Source organism: Nicotiana tabacum, chromosome 9, assembly GCF_000715075.1.
Source record: "Nicotiana tabacum cultivar K326 chromosome 9, ASM71507v2, whole genome shotgun sequence".
Taxonomy (NCBI): domain Eukaryota; kingdom Viridiplantae; phylum Streptophyta; class Magnoliopsida; order Solanales; family Solanaceae; genus Nicotiana; species Nicotiana tabacum.
In genome coordinates this window covers 124,902,533-124,920,884 of record NC_134088.1, presented here as the reverse complement: position 1 = coordinate 124,920,884, position 18,352 = coordinate 124,902,533, and the positions used below count along the sequence as shown (strand labels likewise).

Genomic DNA, 18,352 nt, shown 5'->3' with positions numbered 1-18,352 from the left:
TTCATAGCTGTACAAAGCCGAACAAACTTCTCTGAGAGAAATTTCGTCATTTTCATGGAGTAGAGTAGTTTCAAGGTGCTCGTACTCATTAGGAAGTGACCCTAACAACATCAAGGCCAAGTCACCATCATCAAAAATTGCATCCATATTTTGTAAATCTGTGACTAACTTATTGAAACTGGTGATATGTTCATTCATTGTGGTACCAGGAACATAGGTGAAGCGAAACAGTCTCTTCTTCATGTATAATTTATTTTGATTGTTTTTCTTCAAAAATTTATCCTCCAGTGCTTTTCATAATTTACTTGCAGAAGTTTCCTTTATGTATGGATATTTCTGCTCTCTAACAAGGTAGGATCGAATGGTACCGCAAGCAACACGATTGATAATTTTCCAATCTTCTTCTCCAATAACATCTGGCTTCTTTTCTTTAATGGCAAGATCTAGCCCTCGTTGAAAAAGAACATCTAGAACCTCGCCTTGCCACATCCCAAAATGTCCTGACCCGTCAAAAATTTCTACCGCAAATTTCGCATTTGACACAATTCTTGTCATAAGCGAAGATGCCAATGATGACGTATTATTGACACTTGATGTAGATTCTTCTTGTTTATTGTCTTTCATTTTGACATAAATATTATTTAGTAGCTGACGACACAAATCAAGATTATTTCCTTTCTGGTGTGGAAGATCAGACTAAGCTGCAATCACATAGCATACTCAGACAGAACCTTGACTCAGTTACCAAGATAGATCTTTTATGATGTGGAAGATCAGACTATGCTGCAACCACATAGCATACTTAGACAGTAACCTGGCTTTGATACCAATTGTTGCGGAAGCCAAATGTATGTAGTGTGAATGAGTCACAACTACTATACCAAAAATTATGATAACCACTAAATAATAAACAAGACAATAAGACAACAATAAAAGAACACCAGAATTTACGAGGTTCGGCCAATTTTGTCTACTTTCTCGGACACAATCAATATTTTATTCCACTCCAAAATTATAAGTGAAATAATACCAAAGAGAGAAGATACAAATGCCTTAAGAAGATAAAAAGGCAAATGAGAGGTGTGTGTAAATCCTAAACATTTGGCCTCCTTTTATAGGGTGAAATTCCCATTCAAAATTATCATCCACCGATGTGGGACTTTTGACAAGTTCAACACTAAATAGTTTTTTTTGGTTTCTGATTTAATAATTTTTTCATTGTTCGATTTGACAAAAAATATGATTCAACCTTAAACACCAAAAAAGTTTCATCGAATCCTATAAAATACAAAACAAAAACTATACTAAATACCCAAAAAGCTAAAATTATACCTCAAAAAGCTGCACCAAACTCTAAAAAATAGGTCTAAAATAGTAAAAATTTCAAAAATTGTACGTCTAAATAGTTCTAGCTAATTTAACCCCCCTTCCCCTCACCCCATAGTTTTCATCAAAACTAACAAAGAAAGTTTGTTAAATATTTGATGGAGATGGAAAACTTAATGGATCAAAATTGCTTAGTGCATACTTAAGAGACTACTTTTAACTTACCCTCAAACATAAGGACTATTTTTATCATTTTATCTTAATTTCTTCTTACTGCACTAATGTACATATATTATAGCGCTATGTACAAATTAATTACAACGCATACCTCTCTGGAATATAAATTTTTAATATATAACTTTTTTCTTTTCCTCAAATTTGTTCTTTCCTCATCCAAGACTATTTCGTAACGCCACCTTCTCCAAAGTTTTGACCTCACCACACTAAATTTCCTCCAAATTCCCAATCATTGGCACCCAAAATCCAATAAACTCACAATCTTTTCTTCAAATTTCAATCCCAACAACCCCAAAAATCTCTCAAAAATAGCCAAATAATTTGCCAATTCTATATATTCGTACCATGTAAAATCCTAAATCCAATAAAGTCACAATTTTTTCTCCAAATCTCAAAACCCCAGATAAAATTCTCTATCTTAAAACCATCAAACTTGTCAAAAACAGCCAAAAATTGCCAGTTTTGCCAAGTTTTAGCTCTATATGCACCATGTGTCATGAATCAAAAATATAATCTTTGATGCCTAAAAAAACCCAAATTAGTAAAAGTTCCTCTGATTCAGATTCCCCAAGAAAAAATCTTGGTTCTTTAATTTCTTCAGAACCAGAACCAGGACCAAGCAGTAACATAAAAACTTCTGTTTGGTCTGGTTTTTTGGTTTCTCCTTTTTCAATATTTGATACTGAGCCAAAAGGGTGTTTAAAAAAAGGTGACTTAAGTTCAAAGAAGTATTATAATGGTATTGGTATTAATTGGACTAGTGCTGTGAAAAGAATGATGAATAGTGGCTCAATGAGGAGGATTTTTGGGATTAATAAAACTGGGATTCCCAATGGTTCTAAAAGTGATATTTGGCTTTTAGGTGTTTGTTATAAAGTTGTTCAAGATGATGATCCATCAATTGAACCAACTCAAAGTGAAGGTTTTTCAGCTTTTGTTGATGATTTCTCATCTAGGATTCTTGTTACATATCGAAAAGGTAGTTAAAGTTTTAATCTTTTTTTTTTTTACTCTTGTTGTGTTTGATCTGATTAGAAGTTGATTTGGTGTGTTAAAGATTGTGAATTTTGGTTATCTGGTTGAATGTAATTGCAGGGTTTCCTCCTATTGGAGATTCTAAGTATACCAGTGATGTTAATTGGGGTTGCATGCTTAGGAGCAGTCAGATGCTTGTTGCTCAGGTTTATTACACTGGCAAAATTCCTTGTCTTTCTTGCTTTAAGTTAGCTAAAATCTTTATAATCTTGCTTTGGCACAATGGTAAAAGTTGCCGCTGTGTGACCACTAGCCTGTTGAAAAATGCAAGGCAAGGCAGCGTAGCCGTACATAAGACCCGGTGTGGTGTCCCTTCCCCGTACCCCGCGCATAGCAGGAGCTTAGCGAACCATGCTGCCCTTTTTGAAGGGAGCCTTGAAGCAACGGTAAAGTTGTGTTCGTGTGACCTATAGGTCATGCGTTCGACCCGTGGTATCAACCACTAAAGTTTGTGGTAGCATCACACCCTTTGGAGTGTGGCCTTTCCACGTACCTTGCGGAATGTGGGATGCTTCATGCACCGGGCGGCCATTTTTATCTCTTGTTTTTTTTTTCTTTTGAATTTCCAATGCTTACTCTATCTGCTGTAGTGATGTTGATGATTCCTGTATTTATAGGCTCTACTTCTTCATCGATTAGGAAGATCTTGGAGAAAATCTTTGGACAAGGTACTCGAAAGTCAAAACACTGCAGTACTTTCAGTTGTTAAAATGCTCAATTTCCAATTTAAAACCACGATATTTCACAATCAGGTTCTCATCTCCTATCTCTTATGCATAAGAAAAAAGAAAAGAAAAAGATCAGGTTCTCATCTCATACATATATTGTTTTAGCATGAGAATTTATCATGTTATCTCGTTGTGCAGCCGCATGACCAAAAGTATGTTGATATATTGCACCTTTTTGGCGATTCGGAGGAGTCAGCTTGCTCTATCCACAACCTCCTTCAAGCCGGGAAGACATATGGCCTTTCTCCTGGATCATGGGTGGGCCCATATGCAATGTGTCGCACTTGGGAAACATTAGCACGCAGCAAGAGAGAAGAAACGGGGAATGCTGACATGTCTTCTCTCATGTCTTTCTATGTTGTATCTGGGGATGAAGATGGAGAAAGAGGCGGAGCGCCCGTGCTCTGTGTTGAGGACATTGTCAGGCATTGTTCTGACTTGTCAAACGGCGAAGTTGACTGGATACCTGTTCTTTTCTTAGTTCCGTTGGTTCTTGGACTTGACAAAATCAATTCAAGGTTTCCTTTCATTTCTCTTATTTTTATTTATCTGCACTGGTAGTGTTGTATGATGCAAAACTCTTGCCTATTTATTATCTAGTATATCTCTCTGCATTACCGTAATAAATAACTTAAAAGAATTTGCCAAGTAAAAGAAGATTGTGGTTGAATGATAATTTGTTTGTGTCGTAAAACAAGTGGTGCTTTGTTGGGGATCTGTAAGCACTTTAGTTCTATAATTACTATTTCATTGCCGGTTTTGCTTTATTTCATTAATCGAAACTGTTGCAGAGGTAACTGATACTTCGTGGCTATAACGACTACTTCGCAAAGGGAAAGTGCTAGTAAAGATCTTTATTTTACGGAATGAGTGTCTAAAGTGTCTAAAGTTTTTCATTATTTTACGGAATGAAGAGCCACTCATACCATTTAGGATTTAGATCTCATTAACCTTGGACGAGTTTTTAGCATTTGTTGCAAAAGACTTGTCTTGGGGGAATCAGGCATCTTCTTTTCTAGGCCAGAAGACTTTTCTTGGGGAAACCAGCATCTTCTTTAAGAGGAGCCATGGTAGATACCTTGATTAGTAGTGTAAAAAACCCCAGTAAACACTAACATAAGGAACACACATAAACATAATAATAAAATAAATAAATTTCTGGATCATGCTTCATAATCTCAAAAACAAGACTAATAAAAATACCACAAACTCTTTTGAAGACTATCTAATCACATAGCTTGATCTAACTATTATTTCAATGGAACAAGTGCGGATACAAGATGGACACGATATCGTATGTGATTCAAGGTCTCATACTAATGTTTCCTGCCATGCAACACTTTCGGGTTGTCCTCTTGAAGTAAGAACATGAAATAGAAGAATGGCACTACCAGATATAATCTTTCCTTTTCTTGCGCTATAAACTAGCTGAAAGATACTTGTAATTAACAAATTAACGACAGCATGAGAAATTCCATATTCTAAGTGACTATAAATCATGGCTGCTTCAGAAAGTATAGCCAGCCCCAAGTCCGGAAAAATAAGAAGAGTTGCGATAGGTTGATGAGTCCTCTTCACTGTATAAGGTGGAATGCGTGCTAGTGACCCATAAGTTGACCCTAACTAATTTGAGATTGAGGCTTAGATGCTCAATTGATGTTTGATTAGCCATGATTTCTTTTTTTCCTAATGGTTTATTTATGATCTTTCTTATATTTATCATAGCTCAAAGATTTCCTGGCTACTGGCCTATACACTCATTTAATTGAATTTACATGATTAGTAGTAGATCATTCGACGTTTATGCTTATCACCGTGGACAAGGTGATGAGAATTCCATGAGTTAGTAGTAGGGCATATATTTTTGTGACCATTAAATTTGACTTGGCAAACAAGGCGTTCACACTTGTTTCCGTGATCCTAAATGTCGATATTCATAATACTACTCAATTCAGGAAAGTACAGTTAGCAGCTAGATTTATTTGCAAAAGTAAGTTGTCATCTGGTGGTTTAAGAAGTAACATTTGCAAAATATATTTCCTTATTGAAAATGGAATATAGATTGGTCTTTGATGTCTGTACTCGCACAAAACACGTTATGGCTATCTCGTGTTTTCTTTATTTCCATGTTGATTTATGGCACGTCAGGCACTGCGAGAAGGCCATATCTAACGGAAATTAAAATTGTAAACTGCATTGATATTTGACGGACGATTTACTGTTTCTACTATAAAAACCGGAGCATTCTCTTTACTGAATCTCCATTATCTTCTTCTACGTTAGGTATCTTCCTTTACTGGCAGCTACATTCAGTTTTCCTCAAAGCCTTGGGATCCTAGGTGGCAGACCTGGAGCCTCGACTTACATTGTCGGCGTGCAAGATGATCAAGCCTTTTATCTTGATCCACATGAAGTTCAGCCAGTAATTGTTTCTTTCCTTTTTATCGTATTTATGCCATTTCACATATTCTAGTTGGAATTTCTATAATTTATTACTACTTAAAATCTAGGATAAAGAGACGATCCTCAAAATCAAACTTTTCATGTTTAAATGTTATAGATGGAAATCAGCTTATCTCCGTGCTGGCTGACGACTTCAACAATCTATGGAGTAATAATTACCACCATCAAGAATGTCATGATTGTTTGGTCTTTGTTACCTTTTTTATGCTTATTAAGATTTGAAGTTTTTTCCATTTAATTCACTAGTGTAGAGAAAATTGGTGGATTTAATGAAGGAGATATGGTTTTCTAGCTAGCATTATAGGTCGGCTTTTGCCCAGAATCCTTCGTTTTTTGTATTAGGAAAGATGTCATCCAATACATTCGAAAACAGCAGCACTCAGTATGGGATAGTATAAGAAGCACTCAAATGAAAAATATCATTCGGCTTTTTAAAGTTGATTTAAGAGATCTTACTGTTTGCTGAAACCTGAAAGCATACCGTTCTTTTAAAGCTTTTCTTGACTCCTACTTAGAAAAAACTTCTATGCGGTTTTGAGTAGAATATTCTCTAACAGATCCTCGCTGCTTTAGAGGACTTTCTTAGAATCTTCTACAGGTTAAAATATTAGCCTTAATGCTGGAGCAGGAGAGCTGCTATATAACAAACAATCACCAAATTACATCTTTCTGTCCTCCACGTCCTAGGTTCTTGACATCATGGGTTTTTTCCCCCAAAGTTCCATTTTCTGCTGCCTCAACATCTCCGCATTAACCAAGATCAATATTTGATTATCGTCATCTGAAATGCTAGTGCGGTTGATTAATCGTCATCTGCAATGGCTGTGAACAGCTTTGCTAGTCAATTTCCCCTTTTGGAGAACCTTCTATGTAATTTCATAAATTTCGGTTTGGGACATTATTTTCGGTGGATTTCTAAAATGTTCCAGCATATTCATTTCAGTGGTTTTGATCCATCAGACTCCTCTAGTTTCACTTTCCGGCAACACCAAAAATGCAAATCAAAAAAATTAATTGGTCCCTGTATGAGCTTTCCCATTTAGTTTTTTTTTTTTTTTTTGCGGCGAGTGGGACGGGTAAGGAATCGCATCTCTATTAGACGAGTATTTTCTTGATTGGCTCTTCTGCTTTCCTACCTATTTTACTTGTTAACTGTCTTTATGGTGCTTGTAATCTTGTTTGTCCGGTGATTTTAATATTTGAAGTTTTTGTGGATTTATCTGTCTGATGAGCAGGTTGTTCACTGGATGTCCGCTGTAACGTTCTCATTATATGTCTGATGTGCAGGTTGTTGATATTAAAACGGACAAGTTAGATATTGATACTTCATCTTATCACTGCAAGTAAGCTAATACTCATTCTAGTTTCTCATCTGATATTTCCATTTCTAGTTTTAATCACATTATAAGCTTTTGACTTCGATTGCAGTACTCTAAGGCATTTCCCTCTGGATTCAATTGATCCATCCTTGGCAATTGGATTTTATTGTAGAGATAAAAGTACGTCTGCGTGTTTCTCCAATTGTTCCAGAAATCGTTGCACTTGTTTTACCATGGCTAAGATGAGTCGCTTCTTGACCCCTAACTTCTGTATACTTTTCTGTAGGTGATTTTGATGATTTCTGTATACGAGCATCTAAGTTAGTGGATCAATCAAATGGTGCTCCATTGTTTACTATAACTGAAACCCGTAGCTCCCCAACAGCAGTTGAGTATAACGACAGGGTGACTAGTAATTCTGGGGTTCCGGAACTGGATTCCTTCGATGCTGTGGGCCCAGGTGAATCGGATGGTGGTAGACCTGAAGATGAGTGGCAACTACTTTGATGTGAGAACACTTCCAGGATTAAAAAGTTGTAAATAATTTCGTAGGCGGTCTGCTTGATTTCGTCCGTGGCCTTAATGTGTTGCAACTTGTTTGGTGCACGATTTCGGCTAAATTACTGCTGTAAGATAGACATACTTGTAGGATCCTCCTTTTGCCTTGCAATTTGATGTTGTCTATAAATTATCCAAAAGTGGGATGGTGTATGGTTCAATTGATTTTTTTTTTTCTAGTCCAAATGCAGAAGATTGAATAGTTGTTCCCCTAATCTTCCCTTTTGTGTTGCTATTTTTTTTTTAATTTTCTGGTCTTATTTTTGGGTGTTATTCTTACCTTTTTCTGTCCTGAATTAGGGGCTTGCTTAGTTTTAAATTACTTCACTTGGTTTTGTTGAAGTTTGAAGTTGTTCATTAGTTTACATGTAAGTTATAGGTAGGCACATGAGCAAGTCTTTCTTCAAGGTTTTATTCAAGGTTTCTAAATTTGAGAAATAAATCTTGGTAAAGCTTCAAATCAAAAAAGAAAGAAAAAATCTTATTACCATCAAATGTATATTTTGTTTGCTTTAGATATCCAAAGGGCAGCCCGATGCGTTAAGTTCCCGCTATGAGTGGGGTTCGGGGAAGGGTCGGACTATAAAAATTTATCGTACGCATCCTTATCCTGCAAGAGGTTGTTTTTACGGCTCAAATCCGTGACCTTCTGGTCACATGGCAATAACTTTAACTTTACCAGTTTGCTTTGGGTATCCAATACTTGAAATTCACTGACTCAACTAATTTGCATTTACGCCACTAAGTCTACTTAGGGATTAAAGTGCCTCTCTATCGAGAGATTTTCTCTTTTTAGAGTTTTGACCCGAGACATCTGATTCTTTTCTCAATGAACCTTGACAAATCTTTATATTATTCATATTATTATGAGTACATGTGTTGCTTTGAGATTGAAACTAGTAGATATTTTTACAATTTGTACACTTAGCAATCAATTACATCTATTTTATCATAATCAATGTCTTTGCTAATTGAGATTGGATTGATGTAAACTCCAAAGCTTTCAAGTAGACCATTACAAATTGTGCCATGAAATCCATTGAGCCAACCATAATTTCCAACATTTATGTTGAATTCTGTATCTTCGCTTCCCATATAATTAGGTTTATTTTTTGGAAAAGGTCCATATGAGTTTTTGTTGGTCACAAATGTGATGAATTTCAAAACTCTATCTGTTCCATTTGCCCCAAGTCCATGCCTACCATTTACTCCAATCAGAAATTCAGAGGGATAATCTAGCTTGATCTGCAAATTTTTTGAAAAAAAATGTTAAAGATAAGAAATGTTGACATGACAAGATAAACGGGACCAGACGTGTTACGGTAGTAAAGTAAAATCATCTTTCTCCTCTCGAGAGTCGAGACACTAACAATTATGCCTTGACCTCAAGGAAATCAGGATCTCTTATATAAATCCTCATTGATCATGTCGCTTCCTTACTGGCAGAAGTAGAATTATGTATATCTTTTATGAAGAGTCTCCTAATTTTTCTAGAAAAACTTGATTCGTTTACCAAAATGACTTTGATTCATAAGTTGTGTACTTATTTAGGAGTTTTTACGACCCAAACATAGATAATGAAATCATAAAATACAATAGTCCAATTTTTTTTAGTGTCAATTTAAATCTAATATAGATGGTGACTTGTGATTGTGGATAGTAGAGATTTTAATAGATGTTGAAATTCAAGAGGGTATTATCAACAATAATACAATATATTCTTCAAATGTACACTAAAAAATGTCTAGATATGCCTTCAACATCATAATTGTTGTTACTTGATATTAGTGGTTATCTAGTTTACAATTATATACAATCAAATCTCTTTATAATAACCTCGTTGTTTTGATATTTTTTGGGTGTTACAGTTAAGTATTGTTATATAAAACATATATTATAACATAATATGAAAAAATAATTTCAAAGCAAAATCCGACTGTTATATTGACGTATTGTTATATAAGATGACTCTTATAGAGAAGTCTGAGCGTAAAAACGAGTTTTTCTTTAAAAATTCATAAAACAAAATATAAAAATGGAACTTACCATTTCCAGATGTTCGATAAGATCACCACGTCTGCCTGATAAAGAAAAGTTTCCATCTTTGATATATAAAAATTGGAGATGACTAATTGTTCTTCCATAGGAAATGAAAATCATTGCAATATCACCTTGATCAACATCATCCCATTTTGCTCCTTTCAATTTACTATTTGCCACAGTTTCAATTTTGAATGCCATATTATATATATGCCTTTTACAGAAGTAATTTACTGAAGAGAAAATAATTTTCTTGGCCCCAAAAAAATAACCAAAGAAAGACAATTAAGTTGTGAATTAATCTTTAGGTGACCTTATTATACTACTTTTTTCCATTAATTTATGCCTTTCTTGAACGTGAATTTGAGATTTGGAATTTACTTCAACGAGGTGAATTAGTTCTTTTCCTTTTTATGAAGAAATGTTTAATGTTGTTTATTATAAAAACATTCCTTCGCAGGTTAGAATAATGTACAATTGTTATTACTTGATATTCTTTTCTTGTTGTTGAGATACATAATAGTGACCCCTTATTGTGCAATTATTTTTATGTTTCTAATTCAGAATAAACTACAAAGCTTCTTTTAGCATTATTTCTCCGTCGCAAAATACTTGTCACGTCTGACTTCTCGAGATTCAAATATATGAACTTTTATCAATATTTTTTTTTTACCATATTGATACGAGAAGAATTGCAAATTATAGTATTTTATGTATAATTTTTGAATATCTAAATTTTAATTTTATAATATTAAATTAATCTAATCTAATTTAACTTTACAATATCTTTTTGTATTTTTCATCACAGTAGTTGTATATACAAGATTAGAGGAGCAAATGGCTCAAAATAGAAAAGAGAATATACAAATTAGAATTCTTGATTGATAGGAAATCAGGATCACAATAAAAGCAATAAATACAAAATATTGCAATATCTTTGGTATAATAGCTGGTGATTAGCATTGCTACCTTTTTTTTTTTGTAAGTAAAGTATATTATTTACCAAAGGAAATATGTACAAGTATAATCAGAATTGCTACCTTTCTTTCTTTCTTTCTTTCTTTCTTTGTTTAAATGTTTTTTAGTAGGCGTTTGGACATAAAAATTGTAATTTTTGAAAAAAAATAGTATTTAGAATTTAAAATTATGTTTGAACTTAAAAAATATTGGAATCTTGTGAGTGAAAAAACAAATTTTTGAAAATTTTTAAAAACTCATTTTCTTGATGGACAAACAAATTTTTGATTTTTATTGACAAAGGGGTCCTCATTTACTTTTTGTCCTCCTTTTTTCCACCTTAGTTTTCCTTTTTCTATTGCCGAGGAAAGTGGGTAGTATTTCAAATTTGAAAAGTGACATTTAAAATTTGAAAAGTTCCCAAAAGTCATAGCATGTTAAAAACACTTTTTTACAATATCAATACATATACTTTATATTAACAATATAAATACACAAGGTTCTTTGAACATATATTTTATCTTTCCCTTCCACAAACAATATTTTCTACCACTAATTAAACATAAGAAATCATAATCATGATTAAGGTTTGCCCATTTATTGGATTGAATGGTGAAATATGGGATGATGAGGAAGATAAAGTTGCCAAGATTTTTATATCTCATGGTAGAAGAGTGAACTTCATTCAGTTTCTGTACATCAAAAATGGATCCTTTGTCTTGTCCAATAAACATGGTGGTGATGGAGGCTTAAGATTTGATACAGTGAGTTTTTAAGTTTATTATTATATTTTATATGTTCTCAATTTTTATATGAAGAGGTTGTGAGTTCGAGTCATCCAAGAGAAATGCGGTGAGTTTTTGGAGAGAGGGAACCGAGGGTTTACCGGAAATGGCCTCTCTAACATACGGTAGGGCTAAGATTTGCGTACACATTATCCTTTTTAGACCCCACTAATAAAATTACACTGGGTTGTTCTTGTTGTTGTATTTTCTTTCCTTATATTTTCACGAATTTTGAGTCGTGAAAGCAAGTCACTGATGATATCTACATCACATCTCTTATGTACGGCCCTTTTCGGGATCCTATGTTGGATGTCTTATGCACAGGCTGCCCTATATCAAATATTTCCTGAACCTATTTCTGAAAATTTTACACATTAATATGTCTCACAACTACAATTTGAGAATTTGATGTGTTTCGTACGACAGAAGACATTTTTCCGAAGTATTGTGTGAAAAGATTCTTAGAAAATATTGTGTGAAAGTGCAATTGTTTGGTGGAAATCTACATTTTTAACTGTTTTTATTTTCGTAAATTTTGGTTTAGTTTTTAAAATTTAAAGTCTCCTCTAAAAAAAATAAGTTTTCATTTTTTGAAAGTTTCTAAAATCCAAACGGATAAGTTAAGGAAAAGCGAAAATCTAGATTTTTTTTTCAAATACATGTCATAGCCTCGTAAGTGACCTGATTGTATACATATTTTTATATCGTCAGTGTATATAACTTAAACTCATGATTTTTTTATTGCAGATTAAACTTGATTATCCCTCCGAGTTTCTCACTTGGATACGTGGTTACTATGTGGATTTTCGTCCTATAGTTATTCAACCTGCTACTTATGTGACATCAATCACATTTGGTACAAACAAAGCTACTTATGGACCTTTTGGAAGCCATGAAAGTTGTGATATTGAGTTTGATTTCAAGTTTGGAACAGATGCATCTTTTGGTGGATTTCATGGCACAACTCATATTCATTATCTTGAAAGTATCGGTGTTTATATCAAACCAATTACTTGCCCTACAATAGTAGAGAACAGGGAAGCAGATAACAGTAATGTTTCATGAATTTATGAAATTCGAATTTAGTGAGAATTGAGTAGTAACTCACTGATAAGGCCGTTCACTGATATAAACTAATGTTTTCTTTATCTTTCTCTTAGACGTTCCTCTACCTTAAAAAGGGACTTAAATAGGAGGGCATGTACGTTAGTAAGTAGTCGAGCGGTTTCTCTATCTTCTGTGATGGAGTGTGGTTCTAGTTTATAGCATGTTATGTGCTCCCTCTTCTCCGTATGAGTGCTATTATTATTATTATTAATGCTATTATTATTATTCTAGTATTTCCTTAATCATCAATTTTTGTACTAATGTTGTTTCTTATATTCCTTTATTTTCTTCTTCCTTTTGTGTAGAAAACAGTATCTTTACTAAGGTACTGGGTTTTAAATTTTCACTAGATCTTTATGTTTTCTTTATCTTTCTCTTAGACGTTCCTCTACCTTAAAAGGAACTTAGATAGGAGGCCATGGATGTTGGTAAGTAGTCGAGCGTATTTCTCTCTCTTTTATTGTTATGTGCTCCCTCTTCTCCTTATCAATGCTATTATTATTATTCTAGTATTTCCTTATTCATCAATTTTTGTACTAATGTTGTTTCTTATATTCCTTTATTTTCTTCTTCCTTTTGTGGCAAGGATCTATAGAAAACATTATCTTTGCTAAGGTATGTGTCCACCCCACCATCTACCCCACTTGTGGGATTATATGTTGTTATTGTTGACAAATATGTTTATGTTTTTGCACATTTATTCAACTAGGACTAAGGGATAGCAAATATGCATTTCACTGTTTTTTGCTAAACATATCTCCAAAATGAATGAATGCTTTGATTACAGTTTAAAACCCAATGACACGTTATGCACGGTAAAAAGTCTAACACTGTGCTGCTCCAAACTTTTGTAAGTCTATAACATTGAAAATAGAGGTAACTTTGCTAGCTTCTCTGCCTTCTCTTTGATTTTCTTCATCTTTATATATGATCTTCACAGCATTTGTTCTATACTCGTCTGTCACAAAATTCACTGCAATGCAAAAGGGTAAAAAAATAATTTCAGATGACCACGTCAAAAGGCTGGCTCCCATAGGTTAAATCATCTTGACAATTGATACATATAGGTTAAAAAAAAACAAGAAAAGCTGTAATGCAATGCTTTAAAATGTTACGCGATGTTTTTTTCTCAGTTTATTTTCCTTTCTGGAAAACTGCAGGAAATGCCCTAATCAAGAACGATAGAAGGTCTACTAGTAATTAATTGCATCGTTGAGTAAATCAAGCTCAATCATAATCACTGCAAGACGAGTTGAGAGCGAGGCTTGAAACCACTATACATATTAGAAGACTAACTTGACAATGGAATGCTTGGAAATTGAATATCACAGGGTAATTCAATGAATGTAAAAGACGATTCACTTGGATCACAGTATCACAATTCACTTTAAAGGGGGAGCACCAAGGACTTCAGAAATGAGTTGTGTGCTTTTAAATCTTCAGAGACATATCACTTATGCATAAATGTTCAAGATATTGCAAATTTGATAAAAGGTTTTCAACTTCTTCCTCGTTATCATCTAAACCAGTAAGATCAAGAAATAATAAATCAAATAAAAGCACTTCTTGAATGGAAGAATTTGTATCCCAATCAGAGTTGTAAAACAAGCTTTTAACTTGGTTCTTGATGGGCAAAATATATATAATAGTCCATAGAATCAGGAAAAGGCTTAGGACAAAAGGACTAGAAAATTCACGCAAGAATACTTACTTTATGAGTCGGGGGTACTTGCATTCAATCCTTGATGGAAATTTACAACGGATTCAATGGTGGCATGAGTGAACTGCGCCATAAGTACCTCCATCTACGTGAGAGAACACTTGTTCTTGCTGCATCTTTTAGGGGTAACCAACAAAGAATCTGAATGAGCGCATCATCGTCCAACTTGTTGATAGATTCACCTTCTGAATAGATTTTTTCTTCACGAACTGAAAAATAATAGATGAATCATTTAGGGGTAAATAATAAAGGAACAAGCGTTTTACCATCCTACTTATTGAGAGATTCACCTTCTATATTGATCTCTTTTCCGAAAATTGAAACAGTAGTAGATGACATTGCCGTTTCCTTTGTCATCTTTGGGATCTGAGAAGCAACACAACAGGTGTTACTTTGGTTAACCTAATGCAGAATCAGCAATAGACTCAGAATTTGCTCAAGCAGATATGAAGCTAACAGCAAATGGAAAGAGTTTTCAATGCAAGTAGAAGGAAAGGTGTGCTAATCAAGTATCAGATTCTTTTCTTTCTTTTTTTCCTTTTTTTGATAAGAAGAAACTCCCGAGGGCCAATGGTGCACGGTCAGAAACTTGATGGATAATGAGTCGGCCCCTCTATCCTTCACCACTTAAATATCTGACTTTAGTCTACGGCAAGGTTTGAATCAGTGACGTGCGCCGAGGCAGATTTAAGATTTGGACTTTATGGGTTCAACTTCCAATATTCTTAGCATCGAGCTCATTGTATTTTTAAAGTTATGAGTTCATATCTACTAGTTTTTGTAATTTTAGTGAATCTTTACACATAAATTTATGTTCCTCGTCGAACGTACTGGGTTCAGTTGAACTCGACACTCCTATGTTGCATCCGCTCCTGGACGAGCGCCTAACCCACACATCACAAGTTGCTCTTATAACTAAACCTGTTTATTTTGGTAATCAATTTCAAGAATTTGATCATCATCTTGAGTTAAAGATACAAAAAGAGGAGCAATTCAAGTTCCCATTAAACTTCAACAAGGGAAACTGGGAAACTACTTCTCCCAATAGTAATACTGGGAGTTAAATCTTCTAATACGAAGTGTATCACTTCATGATAATAAAACATACTATAATTATTATTAAGTTCAAACATTTTTCATTTCTCTACCTAAAATTTCAACTCGAAATTTAGCTCAAGTACGTAGCAAAAATTGTAATGCATATAACCAGGTCACCAAAAAAAATTGATTCTATAGAAAATCAATTGTTTTTTCTTCTTACCCATATCATTTTTTAATGAATCAAAACACAAAACAATTTTTGTTCCACAAGAATCTTAATATCAATACTCCCAAAACCAAATCCAAACACTCACCAAGAAAATCCCCAAAACAGAACTAAACTCCCAAAAAAAAAAAACGTGAAACATAAAATGAAAACTTTATTCGTAGAAACAAGCAGCCAGTTTATATATATATATGTGTGTGTGTGTGTGTGTGTGTGATTTTTCCCTTTTAATTCTCAAGAATTGCAAAGCATTGAAGCACAAATAAAAAAATTGAACCTGACCGGGAAATTGGCCGGCGAGATGGTGACGGGCGGTGGCACACGGCAGCTGCGGCGGAGAGAGAGAGAGAGAAATTTTGTTTCAGTGACCCAAATGTCCACTTTTGTAAGTGTGTCCTCACTGCCAAAAAGGGTTCTTTAAAGCATTTAACATGCTACGATACTGGTCAAAGAATTAGATTAATTACCATTTTAAATTTGTTAATAATTAATGTTTATCCTAATATATTTTATATACTTACTTTATAAATTATATGATTGGGTAAATATTTTTAATATATTAATGCAAAAATAAGTAAGTTAGTTATTGTTTTTAACAAATTATTATTAATAATGGTTATATAAATATTATGTAATCTATGTAAATAATTTGATAGTGTAGATATTTTTTCTTCATAAGTGCATAGAACTTTTAAAATCATTGAAAAATAATGAGACATTAAATGCAAATTAAAGTTTTTATATGTTTTTATTATTTAACTTGAAATAAAGATTTGAATTTGAAATAAGATTTGAGTGAATATGTCAAGTGAACTATTTTATGGATTTCATCATAAAATTGTAAATTTTTGTTCAAATGAAATTTATATTCAAACTCAATTTTAACTTTCAAATACTTTCTTTCAACTTCAACTACACATTTTTAACTTTAACCAAATACTAAAACAAACCTTTGAAATTTGAAAATAAAGATGAATCTCACATGTTATAGTGTAAAAGATATATCATATACTATAGGCCAAATATGTGTACGATCCCTTAAACTTTGCTCCAGTTTTCATTTTGACACTTTAACTTAGCGTTTTTTCTATTGAATACTTTAATATTATATAAAGTGGATCTATTAAACACTTTACTCATAATCAGTAAAAACAATAAGGTGCGTGTACTTCACACATGAATGACTTAGCAAAATGACAAATAAGAGGGAGACACGTGGCATTTGGGCCCAAATAGTCAAAAAGAAGTTTTGAAAACAAAAAAGATTTATTTTATACATAAATTCCCCCAACAATTCCATCGTCTTCTCCGCATTTCCCCACCGGTTCTATTACCTTCCACCAATAGCCGCCATGGACACTATCTTCTCCAGTTAAACCGAGAAGCAAAATGATCATACTGTTAATCTAATATTCCTAAAACTTCAATCTAAAAGAAACTTCCAAGCATTCAAACATGGCGTCTAAAGAATCCGAGATCCAATCTATTGAACGAATTTCAAGAGGAAGAAGACATCAATTAAAGTAAAATTTCTCCAAAAAAGAAGCCGCAAAGTTCGAGCAAAAAATACCACCATCAAGAGGCGACTGCAACTGCTGCCACCACTGTTGTCTCGGGATTTACGGTGCAGTTCATTTTGACTGTCTCAGGCCATCTGCTCACAATTTAACTAATGAATTTCACGGTGCAGTTTATTTTTTTCATTAAAACTACTGAAATGGGCATTTAATCTGTAGTCGTCGCTGCTGAATTTTATAGTATTTTTTGTGGCGTGAAGGAGTTTTCTGGTCGGTGTGAGGAAATGATAAAGGGGATGGTGGCTCGGAGAGGAGGAGGAAGAAGAATGTAAAACTATGCTTTTCTTAAATAAAACAAAAGAAAAAAAATATGATTATGGTATTACTTCACACGTCTAAAGAGAGGTGAGACACACTCTTTTTGCCACATCATCAGACGTGTTCAATAGGCATAATTTATATAACGTTGAAGTGTTTGATAGGTACAAGCTTTAGTTAAGGTGTTAAAATGAAAACTAGAGTCAAGTTTAAGGGGATGTCTAGGTATTTGGCCTATACTATATTATAAGCGTGAAGACTTTTAGGTGAAGTTGTTTTACCAAAATATCCTTTAAACATTAAGTGACGATTTTATCCTTAGAGCAAAAAAAGGGAGAGATGATTATTATATTTCATGAGTTTTGTAGGCTGAATTTGTAAGTTTAATTATCTTAATTAGTCTTAATTATTTGTTTCTCATCTTCCACGGATCAGATGATCATTTTTATTACATCTATTTTGTAAGTTTAATTATTTTCATTATTCAGTCTTGATTGTTTGATTCTTTGTCTTCCAAAGTTACAATGTAAAAAAATGTAAAGGTATTGTTGTATATGGGTAGAACCGGACTCTATGCTTGATCGAGGCATCTGGAATAATAGATCGAGGCTCGGTACCTGCGTAAGAAATTGAAGTTACAAATATGACTAAGCTCGATATCGAGAATCGAAGTTCGAACAAGATCATCTGATTTGCCCTCAAATTTATCGAGGGTACGACCGACCCCGCTTCTAACGACCTCGAAGAAAAGCTTTGCTAACTCACACGATAAGTATCTGTGATTCTCGCCACTCACCAATCATTATGGCGAAAATTACAGGATTAAGTCAAAAAGGGAGCCAACAGTCTACATAGTTTCCTATAAAATAATATCTTAAAGGTTTATCTCCTTGTATATATAAGAAAGGAATGAAGTAAGTCTAGGACACATTGTAACATACTTAAGAGTACAAGATACCATTTTTCAAGCTTTGT

The 18,352-nt window shown here is 33.7% G+C and overlaps 3 protein-coding genes and 1 long non-coding RNA gene across 7 annotated transcripts; 2 read left to right on the top strand and 2 right to left on the bottom strand.

The window, feature by feature from the left end:
- Positions 1–1,706: 1,706 nt before the first annotated feature.
- LOC107830682 (cysteine protease ATG4) lies at positions 1,707–7,878 on the top strand. Of its 2 annotated transcripts, none has more exons than XM_016658311.2 (8): positions 1,707–2,542; positions 2,659–2,744; positions 3,216–3,266; positions 3,465–3,844; positions 5,610–5,748; positions 7,077–7,132; positions 7,218–7,288; positions 7,395–7,878. In XM_016658311.2, the coding sequence occupies exons 1-8, from the start codon at positions 2,083–2,085 to the stop codon at positions 7,613–7,615; spliced, it is 1,464 nt and encodes a 487-aa protein (XP_016513797.1). In that variant the 5' UTR covers positions 1,707–2,082; the 3' UTR covers positions 7,616–7,878. The 2 variants fall into 2 exon arrangements, with proteins under 2 accessions (XP_016513797.1, XP_075078351.1); XM_075222250.1 differs by having other exon boundaries at positions 1,715–2,542; positions 3,216–3,350.
- Positions 7,879–8,502: 624 nt separating this feature from the next.
- Positions 8,503–9,983, bottom strand: LOC107830683 (inactive protein RESTRICTED TEV MOVEMENT 1). Its single transcript, XM_016658312.2, has 2 exons — positions 9,713–9,983; positions 8,503–8,911 (listed from the first exon to the last, which is right to left on the bottom strand). Exons 1-2 carry the CDS (start codon positions 9,905–9,907, stop codon positions 8,591–8,593), a joined length of 516 nt encoding a protein of 171 aa, XP_016513798.1. The 5' UTR covers positions 9,908–9,983; the 3' UTR covers positions 8,503–8,590.
- A 1,160-nt stretch (positions 9,984–11,143) lies between these two features.
- On the top strand, positions 11,144–14,128 carry LOC107830684 (inactive protein RESTRICTED TEV MOVEMENT 1-like). Its single transcript, XM_016658313.2, has 2 exons — positions 11,144–11,427; positions 12,196–14,128. Exons 1-2 carry the CDS (start codon positions 11,242–11,244, stop codon positions 12,511–12,513), a joined length of 504 nt encoding a protein of 167 aa, XP_016513799.1. The 5' UTR covers positions 11,144–11,241; the 3' UTR covers positions 12,514–14,128.
- On the bottom strand, positions 13,312–15,949 carry LOC107830685 (uncharacterized). 3 transcript variants are annotated; one of them, XR_001658184.2, is made up of 4 exons: positions 15,825–15,949; positions 14,566–14,677; positions 14,267–14,484; positions 13,312–13,528 (listed from the first exon to the last, which is right to left on the bottom strand). It is a non-coding gene; the product is annotated as an uncharacterized LOC107830685 (long non-coding RNA). The 3 variants fall into 3 exon arrangements; XR_001658185.2 differs by having other exon boundaries at positions 14,566–14,641; XR_001658186.2 differs by having other exon boundaries at positions 15,820–15,942.
- Positions 15,950–18,352: the final 2,403 nt, after the last annotated feature.